Genomic DNA, 14406 nt, shown 5'->3' with positions numbered 1-14406 from the left:
ACCCCTTCCCCAGCCCCTTCCAGGCCGGGATGTCCCCCCAGGGTGAAGCAATGACAATACTTACGCACACAGACAGGCGTTTTCCCGGACCAGCGGTGGTCCTGCTGGCAGATGCGCACGGACATGCCGATGAGGCGGAAGCCGGGCTGGCACTGGTACACCACGCTGCCACGGTAGTTGTAGTTCTCCCCGTTGATCTGCCCGTTCACAATGGGGCTGGGCACGCCACAGTGCCCGGCTGGAGGGGACAGAACGGCAGCAATCAGCTGGAGAGCCCAGCAAAGGTGTCCCCAAAGGGCATCGGGGGATCTCTGCGGGTTTGGGGTGAGGAGAAGCCCAGACCGGGATGGGTTGCAAGGGAATGCAAGGGTTGTCCATAGGGACACCTCTACCATGTCAAATCCAACCTCTCCTTGGACACTTCCAGCTGTGGATGGGGCAGCCACAGCTTTTCTGGGCATGGATGAGGTTTGGAGATGCCCAGATTGGTTTGGGTTGGAAGGGAACATAAGGGTTGTCCACAGGGACACCTTCCACCATGCCAAGTCAGCCTGTCCAACCTCTCCTTGGACTCTTCCAGGGATGGGGCAGCCACAGCTTCTCTGGGCAGGGATGGGGGTTCACAATGCCCTGACTGGTTTAGGTTGGAAGGGAACATAAGGGTTGTCCACAGGGACACTTTCCACCATCCCTGGTTACTCCAAGCCCTGTCCAAGCTCTCCTTGGACACTTCCAGCTGTGGATGGGGCAGCCACAGCTTCTCTGGGCATGGATGGGGTTCATGATGCCCAGATTGGTTTGGGTTGGAAGGGAACATAAGGGTTGTCCACAGGGACACCTTCCACCATCCCTGGCCATCCTCTCCAACCTCTCCTTGGACACTTTCAGGGATGGGGCAGCCCCAGCTTCTCTGGCCAATCCACATCATGCTGTTTATAGGGAAGAATCCACCCCAATATCCATCCACACCCATCCTCTTTCACCTCCAGGCTGTCACCTCAACACTCTGCAGTCCCAACCAACTATCCTCACCCCAAAACTCTCCCAGCACCTCACACCTCTGGAGGACGCAGGAATCCAACTCTGCCTCCCTTTTACACCCCCTTCAAACCCCGCAGGGTGGATGTCAGTCCCTAAACCCCCTGTTCCCTCCCAAGGAGCCTTTCCCACACCCGTGGATGCCGCAGGAGCATCCCAAAGGTACCTACCCAGACACCTGACCTCAGCCCCGCTCCAGAGCCCGTTGGCCATGCACTCCCTGACCCGGGAGCCCACCAGGGTGTAGCCAGTGTTGCAGGAGAAGATGGCAGTGGCCCCGTAGCTGGTGAGGGTCCCGATCTTGTTCCCGTTGGGAGGCGTGGGCAGGTCCCCACAGGAGATAACTAGGACAGATCCCAAAGGATAAGTGAGAGAACAGGCTGGGTTTTGAAGGAATGCATCCAGGCACAGCACCAGGAGTTGCTGCTGGAGTGGGAAAGTTCATTAAATAATTCCAGGAATTGTGATCATTCCAGAGCCATGTAAGATGAGGTGACAAAAATAAGAGCTGTTCATATTTATGCTTCAGGATACAGGGGAACACTAAAGACAGGCTGGGAAAGAACCAAAGGAGTTTTTCACACCAGAGCTTCCTCACAGAGGAATATTTTTCTGTCATTAAGCCTGATTCCCAGAAGCCCCACAGAATCATGGAAGGGACCTTAAAGGCCATGAGTGGGGACATCTCCCACTAGGCCAGGCTGCTCCAAGCCCTGACCTTGGAATGGCACAAAGTTCATAATTAAAAGTGACACCCAGCTTTCCCCCACAATCCAAAATCCCAAGATCTGCAGATCCCAGCTGGGTTTGTGGGATGCAGGAGCCTCTGCAAACCCAACCTCCCCCTCAGAACTCTTGGTTTTATCTTCATTTTCTCTGCCTTCAAGCTCTGCCAAGCCTGCAGAGCTCCCGCTGGGTGCTGCTGACCTCGGGGCGCTGCCAAGATGCTGTCACTTGGATTTAGGTGGCAATAAGGCTGAGGGAACAAAAGGAGGTCAGGCTCCTGCTCCCGGATCCAGAGGAAGAGCTGGCAGGGGGAGAAGCACATCTGTCACCCACACCAGCAGTCACAGCTCCACAAACAAAGGCAGGCAGCAGGGAAGGAGAGGCTTTGCTGCCTCTGTCTGCACTTGGAGAGAAAAACCCTGCACCTCTGACAAAGGGAGAGATGCAAAGCACAGCAGTGGTGTCAGAACAACTGAGAGCTGCTGGCGTGCCCCGTTGGGTTTGATTTGCAGGTGACACTGTTACCCTTGTAAACCTGGTGTTTGTGTGAGAGCTGAGGCTTGACAGCAGAATTCTTTATTTTCCCTCCTTAAAAGCCCTGACTTCAGAGCAGCTGTGGCAGAGAAGCTGCTGGGACCCCACAGCAACAGCTGAGCTGAAGGGCTTCAGATCCCAGGGAAGTGCTGGGATTAAACCAGGATTCACTTCCAGGCATCTCCCTGCATCCCAATCCCTTCCAGCAGCTCTGCTGTCTCTGCCTCAGCTGCTGACGAGAGTAATTGAGTTCTACCCCACAGCAGAGACGACACCTTCCATGATCCCAGTTTGCTCCAACAGGGATAGGGTAGGTTGGAAGGGATGGGGCAGCCACAGCTCCTCTGGGAAATCCATCCCAGCACCAACCTGCCCTCACAGGGATAGATTTGCTCCCAAAATCTGCACCAAACCATCCCATCCTGTACCCAAAGGGCACCATCTCCTTGGTTAGCCATGATTACCCACCAGCATCATCCTGAAACCCTCAGGGCTGGGATTTGCTGACCCCAAACACAAAACCAGCTCCTGGCGATGCTGCTCTGTGAAATCCATCCCAGCCACTCCCTGCCCTTCCAGGAATGGATTTCCTCCCAAAATCTGCACCAAACCATTCCATCCTGTACCCAAAGGACACCATCTCCTTGATTATCCATGGTCACCCATCAGCAACACCCTGAAACCCCCAAGGCTGGCATTTATTGAGCCCAATCACAAAACCAGTCCCTGGTGACTTCCTCCCAAAATCTGCACCAATTTCCTCCCCAATCTGCACCAAACCATCCCATCCTGTACCCAAAGTACGATCACCCACCAGCACCACCCTGAATCCCCCCAGCTTGGCATTTACTGACCCCAAACCCAACCCCAGCCCCCGGTGCCACCCTGGGGCGCCCCTGCCCTTACTTTTGCAGGTGGGCACGGGCTGCCCGATGCTCCAGGTGCCGTTGGCCTGGCAGCGGATGACCCTCTGGCCCGTGTAGTAGTAGCCAGGGTCGCAGATGAGCATCAGCTGGGCGTTGTAGTGGTACTGCACCTCGTAGGTGAGGCGCCAGCGGCCGTGCTCCACCGCGATGCTGCCCACGTCGGGGCACGTCACAGCTGAGGGGGGAATGGAACAGGGGAAATGGGACATGGGAAATGGCACGTGGGAAATGGGCCATGGGAAATGGCACAAGGGAAATGGGACATGGGAAATGGAACGCGGGAAATGGCACGTGGGAAATGGCACACGGGAAATGGAACACAGGAAATGGCACGTGGGAAATGGCACGCGGTAAATGGCACATGGGAAATGGCACAAGGGAAATGGCACAGGGAAAAGGGCACGCGGGAAATGGTGCAGGGAAAATGGCACAAAGGAAATGGCACAAAGGAAATGGCACAAGGGAAATGGCATACAGGAAATGGCACAGGGAAAATGGCACGTGGAAAATGGCACGCGGGAAATGGCACAAAGGAAATGGCACACGGGAAATGGAACACAGGAAATGGCACGTGGGAAATGGCACACAGAAGTGGCACAGGGGAAATGGTGCATGGGAAATGGCACGCGGTAAATGGCACATGGGAAATGGCACAAGGGAAATGGCACAGGGAAAATGGCACAGGGAAAATGGCACGTGGAAAATGGCACGCGGGAAATGGCACAAAGGAAATGGCACAAGGGAAATGGCACAGGGAAAATGGCACAGGGAAAATGGCACACAGGAAATGGCACGCGGGAAATGGCACGCGGGAAATGGCACAGGGAAAGTGGCACACAGAGATGGTTCAGTGAGGTTTTAACCCCGCCAAAAAAGTCCCAGTGTGGTGGGTTTTTAATGAGGGGTGTGTCATGGGCATGGTTTATGAAAAATCTTTTTGCCAGGATTTTTTCTCCTGAGAAGCTGAGAGGTCTCAGAAATGAAATGTAAACAATGGTTATCTGCTGCTGTGGAATGCAACAGGTGATTGGTGATTGGTCTCATGTGGTTGTTTTTAATTAATGGCCAATCACAGCCCAGCTGTCTTGGACTCTCTGGCCAGTCACAAGATTTTATTATCATTCCTCTCCCTTCCTTTTCCAGCCTTCTGATGAAATCCTTTCTTCTATTCTTTTAGTATATTATTTTCTTTTAATATAATATATATCATAAAATAATAAATCAGCCTTCTGAAACCTGGAGTCAAGATTCTCATCTCTTCCTTCGTCCTGGGACCCCTGTGAACACCACCACAAGGGATGTATCCCCTGGTGAGGCTGTTGTTGAGAATTAAAAGGAAAATTTTGTGGATAATGTTGTAAGTGGTGATGTTGCCTGAAACCCAAAGAGAAAAATGCCTTGCAATGGGGTTAAAATCATAAAATGGGAATCAAGGACACCTCATTGTCTCAGGCCTTGAGAAATGGAAACACAAGTGGGTTTGGGGGAGCAAACTTGGGGTAAATCACGGAATCACAGAATTTCTAGGTTGGAAGAGACCTTTAAGATCATCGAGTCCAACCCATGTTCTAACATCTCAACTAGATCATGGCACCAAGTGCCACATCCAGTCTTTTTTTAAACACATTGAGGGATGGTGACTCCACCACCTCCCTGGCTAGATGATTCCAGTATTTGACCACTCTTTCTGTGAAAATGACTTTGTTAACTGAAGTTAATTGGGAGATTGATCCATTGGCATGTTGGGGGTTAAACTTATAAAAGTGTGAAAAACTATGACCCATTGTCCATTTTGGGTGCAGCCCCTGGGGAGCTTCATCAGCCCTAAATGTACCTGAAAACCCTTCAATAAATAGAACTGCTTTATACTTTTAACTTTTGTTTGGCCTGTGTCTTAGGCAGCCCCAAAGGCCTCCCTGCTGTCTGGGCAGCCCCAGTCCCCACTCACCCAGGCACAGAGGGGGCTGGTTCCCGTTGCTCCACACTCCATCCTGCAGGCACTCGGTGCTGGGCTCGGCGCCCGGCTGCAGCTGGAATCCCTCATTGCACTGGTACACGGCCTTGGTGCCCACCGTGTACTCCTTCCCAAAGACAACCCCGTTCCTTGGGGCTCTGGGAATGCCACAGGAGAGAGCTGGGAAGAGAAAACACATCTTAAACAAAAAATAAAAATCAGGGAGCTGGTGGTTTTATCCCAAATTGCAATCCTGGATCCCGAACTTTCCTACTGGGAGTGCCCACCCTTCATAAAGGATTGTCGGGGCCTCTAGCTGCTCAGAGTGACCCCAAGATGTGTTAGAAAGTCTCTTTTCCCAGTCTGGCGCTTGAAGAAGGAGTCAGGGCTCTTCAGTTCTCATTCTCAAGGTTGTTTATTGTATCTTATCTATAAAATTCTTTCTCCTTTCCAGCCGAGGTTTGCTCAGCAAGACAGTCCAAGACACTCTGGCCACCCCCAGGGCAGTGTTGTTATCTTTTTATACTAAAACCTATGTGTACATTATTTACAATAACTTTCCAATGCCTATCACCTATGTTAGACAGCGAGCTTCTACTCTAAACCAATCTAAAAGTGCCACCATCACAGCAGAAGATGGAGGCCAAGAAGAAGAAGGAGAAAGGCTGGACACACCCAGATTCCTCCATCTTGCCCCCTGAACCCCCATTCTAAAAACCCCAAAATCTACTTTTTCACCCCGTGATAAACTCTCTATCGTTCTACTTAATTTGCATTTGCCATGCAAGGCTCAGGTTTTGTCCCATTCCTGCCCCAGCATGGAGCAGGATCCCAGAGCAGCTGGCAGGTGAATTCTGAGAGGTGTCAGCAGCTCCATCCCTGTTGGCACTGATGGTGACAGGAGTGTCACTGCAGCGAGCTCAGGGCTGGTCAATCCCTCTCCAAGGCCTGATGTCTAGACAGGCTGCCAGGCTGAATACCAATGGCTCTCCCAGGGAACAGAAAGCACCTGGAAAATCCAACTTTTTCCCTGCTGCTCTTTTCCAGCTCCCAGTCATTCCCTTCCCTCTTTGCCATCTATTCCCAAAGTCTTGCAGACGAGGATAACCCTCAGCGCTCCGAGCTGGTTCTCAACACCCAATTACCCAATTCCAATGTTGATTCTTTTTCACTGCTTTTCCAGGGACTCTCAGAACTTGATCCCAACCCATCCCTGCTCTCACTTTGGCACAGGGGGATGGCTTCCCTCCAGTGGAAGTGGCCCTGGGGGTGCTGGGTGCCAGGCTGAATACAATGGCTCTCCCAGGGAACAGAAAGCACCTGGAAAATCCAACCTTTTCCAGCTCCCAGTCATTCCTTTCCCTCTTTGCCATCTATTCCCAAACCCCTGCAGACGAGGATCACCCTCAGCGCTCCGAGCCTGCTCCCAACATTACCCAATTCCAATATTTATTTTTTTTCCCCCTGCTTTTCCAGGGACTCTCAGAACTCGATCCCAGCGTGTCCCTGCTCTCACCTTGGCACAGGGGGATGGCTTCCCTCCAGTGGAAGTGGCCCTGGGGGTGCTGGCTGCAGGTGGAGGTGCTGTGTCCCACCAGGCGGTAGCCGGCGTCGCAGCCGAAGCGCACGGAGCTGCCGGGGCGCAGCCCGGAGTGGCTCAGGATCATCCCGTGGGCTGGGGGCTGGGGGAGGCTGCAGTAGGGAGCTGGCAAGGAGGGCAGGGAAAAGAAAACCAGTCAGCAGCAGGGTCATTCCCTTCCCACTCCCAGGAATTACACCGAGCTTCCCCAAAATCCCCAAAACAAAAATCGGCGATGGATAAACGCGGAGTCGAAGCAGGGATGGAGCACGGGGCTCTGATCTGAGCCTCAGCCAGCTCCAGGAATAAGGAGTCATTCCTGGTAATTGAATATTCCTTAATTCATTTGCTGAGAAAAGCCTGGACAGACTTTTCCAGTGCCTGGCCACCTCCTCATCCAGAAACCTTTCCCAATATCCATTCCCTGGCATCAATGACTCTCCACATCAGGCTTCTGGTTCTGAGGAGTGGTTGGGAAATGAGCCAAAGCTCCAAGGTTTCTCCCTGGAATTTCTCCTGACTGTGATCCCACAATCCTGATTGTTACAGATTGGTTGAGACTGAGCCAAAGCTCCAAGGTTTCTCCTGGACAGACCCTGCCTTTCCCAACCTCCCAACTTGGAACGTGCCCGGCTTTGTCCCTTCCCTGCCTTGGCAGCTCCTGCCCTGCCAGCTGGATCTCTGCAGGAATCCCACGGATCCTCCCGGCTCTGGAGCTGCTCCTGCTGCTGGCAGAGGCAGCTGGGACTCACCAGAGTAGCGGATTTTGAAGCCTTTCCTGTTGTAGGCATGGTCGGAGGACCAGCGCAGGAAAACGCTGTTCCCGCTGCTGGTGACGGTCAGAGGGGCTGAGTAATTCCCACTGAGGGACAGCAGCAGGGGGCTCTGCCCTGAGGGACCTGCCAGGAACAGGGGACAGGGAAAAGGGACAAGTCACAGTGTGGCATTCACATTTTTTTGAAAAATCCCAGGATTTTTCTCCTGGGAAGCTGAGAAGCCTCAGAGAAAAAGGAAAATAATAATTCTCTGATTTGCTTCGCCTGTGTTTTGCTCCATTGGAATGTGTTTAAAAAGGAAAACAATTCTTTTCTTATTTGCTTCTCCTGTGTTTTGCTCATCTGGAATGTGTTTGGAGATTGTTTACCCACAGGTGATTGTTTCATTGATATCTGCTGTGAGTTGTTTTCACTTTTTGGCCAATCAGAGCCAAGCTGTGTCAGGACTCTGGAAAGAGTCACGAGTTTTCATTATTATCTTTTTAGCTTGTAAGTATCCTTTCTGTATTCTTTAGTATAGCTTAGTATAGTATTCTTTAATATAATATATATATAATAAAATAATAAATCAAGCCTTCTGAAACATGGAGTCAGATCCTCATCTCTTCCCTCATCCTGGGACCCCTGTGAACACCGTCACACCCAACTCCTCCCCCTTGGAAAAATCCTTCAGATCCATCCCAAAAAATCAAATTGCAGCTGTTTCCTTATGCCAGGAATCAGTGAGGAACTTTCTGGAAGGCAAGCAGGAGTTTCCAGGTGGGAAGCTGGCCCTGGAATGCTCCTTCCCCCTTGACTGGTTGGGATCATGGAACCCCAGGAGGATTTGGGATGGAAAGGGGAGGGAATCTCTCACCATCAAAGATTTCAAACTCATCGAACTGCTTCTCGCTGAGGAAGTACTCGATGGTGAGGGAGATGTTGTAGCCTGGCTCCACCTTCACCACCCAGGAGCAGGTCTGGAAGTGGGGGTAGCTCCCCAGGAAGCTCTGGCTCAGGATCACCCCGGTGGAATCCGTCATCAGCTGGTTCATGGGGCAGTGCACTGGGGATGGAGATGGACATTCAGTGGGAATGAACATTTTTCAGAGGAAGGATGGAAGCACAAGGGGTCTGTCCTGATGAGCCAGCTCAAGGCAGAGCACGACCCCTGCACTCCTTGATCCCTGGGGCTCAAAGAATCCCCAAATCCCAAAAATCGTCACACTTAAGGAAAGGAGCAAAAAGCAGCAAAGCCAACTAACCATTCCCACTGCTTTGATCCCTGGGGCTCAAAGAATCCCCATATCCCACAAATCCCAAAAACTGTCACACTCAAAGAAAGGAGCAAAAAGCAGCCAACAAACCATTCCCAATGCCTTGATCCCTGGGGCTCAAAGAATCCCAAAATCCCACAAATCCCAACAATTTTCTCACAGGAACAAGAAGCAGCAAAGCCAACAAACCATTCCCACTGCCTTGATCCCTGGGGCTCAAAGAATCCCAAAATGGGATCCCAAACTGGACATGAGAACTCCAATTCCTGCTCAGGGAGGGTCTCACTCCCTCCTCCCAAAAATCCCACACTCCTAAAAACGGGAAAATGAATCCCAAGGATGAAAAATGTGCCAACAAACCTCCCCCAGCTCCTTCCCTGAGCAGGGAAATGTGGGATTTATGGATTTTTTACCTTCACAGGTGGGTGGGGGTCCCTCAAACTGCAGGTGGGTGCCCAGTTTGCAGGTGAGGATTTCGTTCCCAATGAGGGTGAAGCCAGGGAGGCAGCGGTACCTGACAATGTCACCTGGGAAGGGATGGAAAACAGGGATGGGAGGGGGAAATGCAATTAAAAAACTGGAATGAGGATGAGGAGGATGAGGGAAGGCTTTACCAATGTTGAACTCCTCGTTCTCTGTGATGATCTCGGCATTGGGAACCATGGTGGGAGGCTGGCAGCGGAAAAGCTGGAAAGCTGGAAAGCAAGGGAGGAGCAGAACATCATGAACACAGCCCTGATGGAAGCAGGGAAATTCCTCCCTTTCCACCAGGAAATTCTCCTTTTTTTATAAGGAAATTCCTCCCTTTCCACCAGGAAAATCCTCCCTCTCCATTAGGAAATTCCTCCCTTTCCACAATGAAATTCCTCCCTCTCCATAAGGAAATTCCTCCCCTTCCACAATGAAATTCCTCCCTTTCCATCAGGAAATTCCTCTCTCTCCATTAGGATATTCCTCCCTCTCCACCAGGAAATTCCTCCTTTTCTATAAGGAAAATCCTCCCTTTCCACAAAGAAATTGCTCTTTCCCCACAAGGAAAACCCTTCTTTTCCACCAGAAAATCCCTCCCTTTCCACCAGAAAATTCCTCCTTTTCCACAAGGAGATTCCAGGACTAAAAACTTCCTAGAAAAAAACTGGTTTGAAAGACTTAGTGGAAAAAAAAAAATTGAGCTGAAAAACTTCCTGGAAAAAAATTGGTTTGAAAAATTTTGTGGGGGAAAAAATATAAATGGGCTGAAAATCTTTCTGGAAAAAACTGGGCTGAAAAACTTCCTAGAAAAAACTGGTTGGAAAGATTTTGTGGGAAAAAAAATGGACTGAAAAACTTCCTGGAAAAAACTTGGTTTGATAAAGTTTGGGGGAAAAAAGTGGGCTGAAAAACTTCCTGGAACAAAACTGGTTTGAAAAATTTCATGGAAAAAGAAACTGGGCTGAAAAACTTCCTGGAAAAAAACTTGGTTTGATAAACCTTGTGGAGAAAAACTCGTCTGAAAAACTTCCTTGGGAAACCCAGCCTGAAAAACCTCATTAAAAAAAAAAACTGGGCTGAAAAACTGTGGAAAACTCGGGATAAAAGAGTATTTTTTTTGCATATTCCCAGATCTATTCCCAATATTCCCAACATTTCCCCCCCCCAAGGGAAGCAGCAGCTCAGACCATAGAAGTAGATGGCGAAGATGCCCCCGTTGGCGCCGTCGCTGTGGAATTTCAGCAGGACCTGGTTGGAGGAGCTCTGGGCAGATTTCTTGGCTGAGTTGCCTGTGAACACCCCCAGCTGTGGGGCTGTTTGCTGGGGCCCGTCCCTGATGGCAGGAACACAAGGAAAAATTGATTTTTCCAAGGATTTAAGCCTAGGAACCCAACCTAGGCTTTCCTTCCCTTTTCCCGCATCCACATTTCACAACCCCTGCTCCAGTTAAACCCCTACAACTTCTCCTGGCTCCCAGCTGGACAATCAGAAACACAAATTTCACTTTTAACCTCAAAAACTGAGGAATTAGGACCTGTTTCCCAAAGGAATTTCACTCCCTGTTTGCCCAGCAAATAATGGATTCTGAATATCCCCTCCAGAATACCAGGGGATATTCTGAAGGTCAGACTTTGAGTGCCAAAAGCTCAAACTTTGGTCACAAACCCTTTAATCAGAGTGGCTACCTGAAGCTGATAATCTCCATTCTTAATAAATAATGGAGATTATCATTATAAATAATATTTTTATTTATTCATATTGAAAGAAAGCTCAAAAAATTTTTAATTTCTCTTCTCTTCTCCAAAACACCAGAAGCTCCCAGCTTGCAAAGGGGATCCCAGGGGTCCCATTCTCAGTTGCTGCTGCTTCAAAGCCAGGATTATTTCCCAAAATGAGTCCTTGGAGTGACCCCCTGCACCCACCAGACAGTGATGAAGTCGTTGTAGGGCTCTGTCTGCAGCAGGGTGAAGTTCAGGTGGATCCCATATCCCACGGGCACTGTCAGCAGCCAGGTGCAATCCTGGGAATTTGGGTACTGGTTGGGGAAGCCAGGAGAGTAAACCGTCCCATTCTGGGCTGTGACATTGCCCCCACAAGGCACTGCAGGGAAGCAGAGAGAAACACAAACCCAGTGAGGAAATATCCCCTTAAAACATCCTTATATCCCATTTTTATTCCTTTTTTTTTTTTTTTTTGTACAAAAGTAACAATTCTGCATACAGAAAAATCCAGATTTTGTCCTAACTTGCCTGAAATAATTCCTCTCTGCTGCAAGCACTGAAAGAGCAGCTGAGGATTCAGCTCTTTGTGTTCTCTGGGGTTCAAGGACTTACAAGAGGGCAAATATCACCTCTCTCCCTCCTTGCACAGCTCCTGCAGAGCCAGTGCTGGCATAAAGGTCAGTGCTCCTGGGAAATGGGCTGGGAAATCTTCAATAAGCAGCTCTGAACTTCTCAAAGGTTCACCTGAAACCCTTCTGGAAGCAAATCCCACAGAATTCCGGCCAGCAGCCCGAGGGGTGAAAGGCTGAAACAGCCATGAGGGGGGGGGGAAAAGAGAATTTGGATGAGTTTGGATGCCTGGATTGTGAATCTTCAGCCTGCAGAGTCCTCTGAGCACAGCTTTCAGAAGAAAAACCACCTTGGAAGATTCCTGAGGATCTCCCACCTGGATCATTCAGGAGATACCCATGAAGGAGGCAGACAGGGACACACCCAGAGTCCTCAGAGCTGCAATACTCTTTTATCAGTGATTATTTTTATTTATCAGAGCTAGATCAATGGAAGCTGGGTGTTGTTGAGGGAATAAAGCAGCAAGGAATTATCACTCCAAGGCCCCTGGACTGTGCCATACAGAAATAACAGCTCCAGCAGGAAGGTGAGACACAGATTCTCCTCAACCGCACCCCAAGACTCAAACCCCTTGAAACACCCCAAATATTCACCAAAACACCTCATGGAGACCACATTTCCTTCCAAGAGCTCATTCCCATCCACACCTTTGCTCCCAGAGCAATCCCAGCCCATCCCAAGGAGCTGAAGTGCCATGCCCAGGTGAGCCCAGGCCGTACCTTCACACCTGGGCAGGGGGTGATCCCAGTTCCTGTTGGTGCTCAAGACTCCCCAAGACCCCCATCAGAAGCTGCCAAAACACCCCAAATATTCACCAAAATACCTCATGGATCCCTCCAAGAGCCCATTCCCAGCCATGTCTTTGCTCCCAGAGCATCCCAAGGAGCTGAAGCGCCGTGCCCAGGTGAGCCCAGGCCGTACCTTCACACCTGGGCAGGGAGTGATCCCAGTTCCTGCTGGTGCTCAAGACTCCCCAAGACTCAAACCTCCCTCAGAAGCTGCCAAAACACCCCAAATATTCACCAGAACACCTCATAGATCCCTCCAAGAGCTCATTCCCAGCCACACCTTTGCTCCCAGAGCAATCCCAGCCCATCCCAAGGAGCTGAAGTGCTGTGCCCAGGTGAGCCCAGGCCGTACCTTTACACCTGGGCAGGGAGTGATCCCAGTTCCTGTTGGTGCTCAAGACTCCCCAAGACTCAAACCTCCCTCAGAAGCTGCCAAAACACCCCAAATGTTCACCAAAACACCTCGTGGATCCCTCCAAGAGCTCATTCCCAGCCACACCTTTGCTCCCAGAGCATCCCAAGGTGCCCAGGTGAGCCCAGGCCGTACCTTCACACCTGGGCAGGGGGTGGTCCCAGTTCCTGTTGGTGCCGTGCTGGCAGGTGAGCACGGGGTGCCCGATGAGCTGGTAGCCAGGCAGGCACTCGAAGGAGATGGACTGGCCGACGTTGTAGCCAGCTCCTCTCACCACGCCGTTGGCAAAGGGCTCCGGGTCGGGGCATTCCTGCAGCTCGTAGGCTGGGGAAACACAATGGGAATTTGTGTTTGTGTTTTATTTCTCAGGGAAAAAGGGACAGGGCAAGGAGAAATGGTCTCAAGCTGTGCCAGGGGAGGGGCAGGATGGAGTTCAGGAGGAATTTCTCCATGGAAAGGGTTGGAAGGGGGTGCCCAGGGAGGTTTGGAGTCAACAACCATGGAGTTGACTCAGCAACCACAGAGTTAACTCAGCAACCATGGAGTTAACTCAACAGCCACTGAATAAACTCAATAACCACAGAATTAACTCAGCAACCATGCAGTTAACTCAACAAGCATGGAGTTAACTCAACAACCACAGAATTAACTCAACAACCACGGAGTTAACTCAGCAACCAAGGAGTTAACTCAACAACCATGGAATTAATTCAACAACCATGGAATTAACGGAATTAACTCAACAATCATGGAATTACCTCAACAACCATGGAGTTAACTCAACAACCATGGAGTTAACTCAATAACCACTGAATTAACTCAACAACCACTGAATTAAATCAACAACCACGGAGTTAACAAACACGGAGTTAACTCAACAATCACAGAATTAACTCAACTCAACAGCCACGAAATTAATTCAACTCAACAACCACAGAGTTAACTCAACAACCATGGAATGGGCTCAATAACCACAGAATTAATGGAATTAACTCAACAACCATGGAGCTAACTCAACAACCATGAAGCTAACTCAACAACCATGGAGTCAACTCAACAACCACAGAATTAACTCAACCACCACAGAGTTAACTCAAGAACCGCCACCCCCGGGGCAGGGCTGTCCCTGCTCACCCTGGTACTCCAGCTTGAAGCCGGGTTTGTTCTGGGAGTGGTCGCTGTGGAAGTACACGGTGGTCTCGTGGGAGGTGGAGAGCAGCGAGCCGGGCAGCTCGGCGCCGCTGAAGCACCCGATGACGCTGCTGGTGTCGTAGGGCCCGTTCCGGATCTCCACAAAGTCGTGGTTGGGCTCCGTGGAGAAGTTCAGGAACTGGATGTGGGCACCTGCAGAGGGGGAAGGAGGAGTTGGGCTCTAAAATTGCAGCTGAGGTTTTGCACCGGCACCAGCTCCAACAGCAGCACTAATCCCAGCTCCAATCCCAATACCAAACCCAGCTCCAACATCAGACTAACTCCAACTCCAAGACCAGCACCAACCCCAATATCAGCACCAACCCCAGCTCCAATAGCAGAACCAACCCCAACACCAGCATCAACCCCAGCTCCAATCCCAATACCAAACCCAGCTCCAACCC

At 50.6% G+C, this 14406-nt stretch overlaps 1 protein-coding gene across 1 annotated transcript in view; it reads right to left on the bottom strand.

Moving 5' to 3' along the window:
* The window catches only part of LOC128937660 (CUB and sushi domain-containing protein 2-like), a 140979-nt gene that overhangs the window by 22163 nt on the left and 104410 nt on the right, over positions 1-14406 (bottom strand). The window contains exons 37-49 of the mRNA XM_054277455.1: positions 13946-14155; positions 12947-13135; positions 11183-11360; positions 10448-10593; positions 9404-9484; positions 9203-9316; positions 8390-8578; positions 7510-7656; positions 6695-6883; positions 5173-5358; positions 3205-3399; positions 1209-1382; positions 65-238 (exon numbers count right to left, since the gene is read on the bottom strand). Of these exons, the coding sequence (XP_054133430.1) occupies positions 65-238; positions 1209-1382; positions 3205-3399; positions 5173-5358; positions 6695-6883; positions 7510-7656; positions 8390-8578; positions 9203-9316; positions 9404-9484; positions 10448-10593; positions 11183-11360; positions 12947-13135; positions 13946-14155 (2172 nt within the window). The remainder of the gene's footprint in view (positions 1-64; positions 239-1208; positions 1383-3204; positions 3400-5172; positions 5359-6694; positions 6884-7509; positions 7657-8389; positions 8579-9202; positions 9317-9403; positions 9485-10447; positions 10594-11182; positions 11361-12946; positions 13136-13945; positions 14156-14406) is intronic.

This window comes from Melozone crissalis, unplaced genomic scaffold, assembly GCF_028551555.1.
Source record: "Melozone crissalis strain CALT ecotype California unplaced genomic scaffold, PUWL_Pcris_2 ptg000020l_1, whole genome shotgun sequence".
In the NCBI taxonomy this organism is placed as follows: Eukaryota; Metazoa; Chordata; class Aves; order Passeriformes; family Passerellidae; genus Melozone; species Melozone crissalis.
This window is presented reverse-complemented; position numbering and strand designations above follow the sequence as displayed.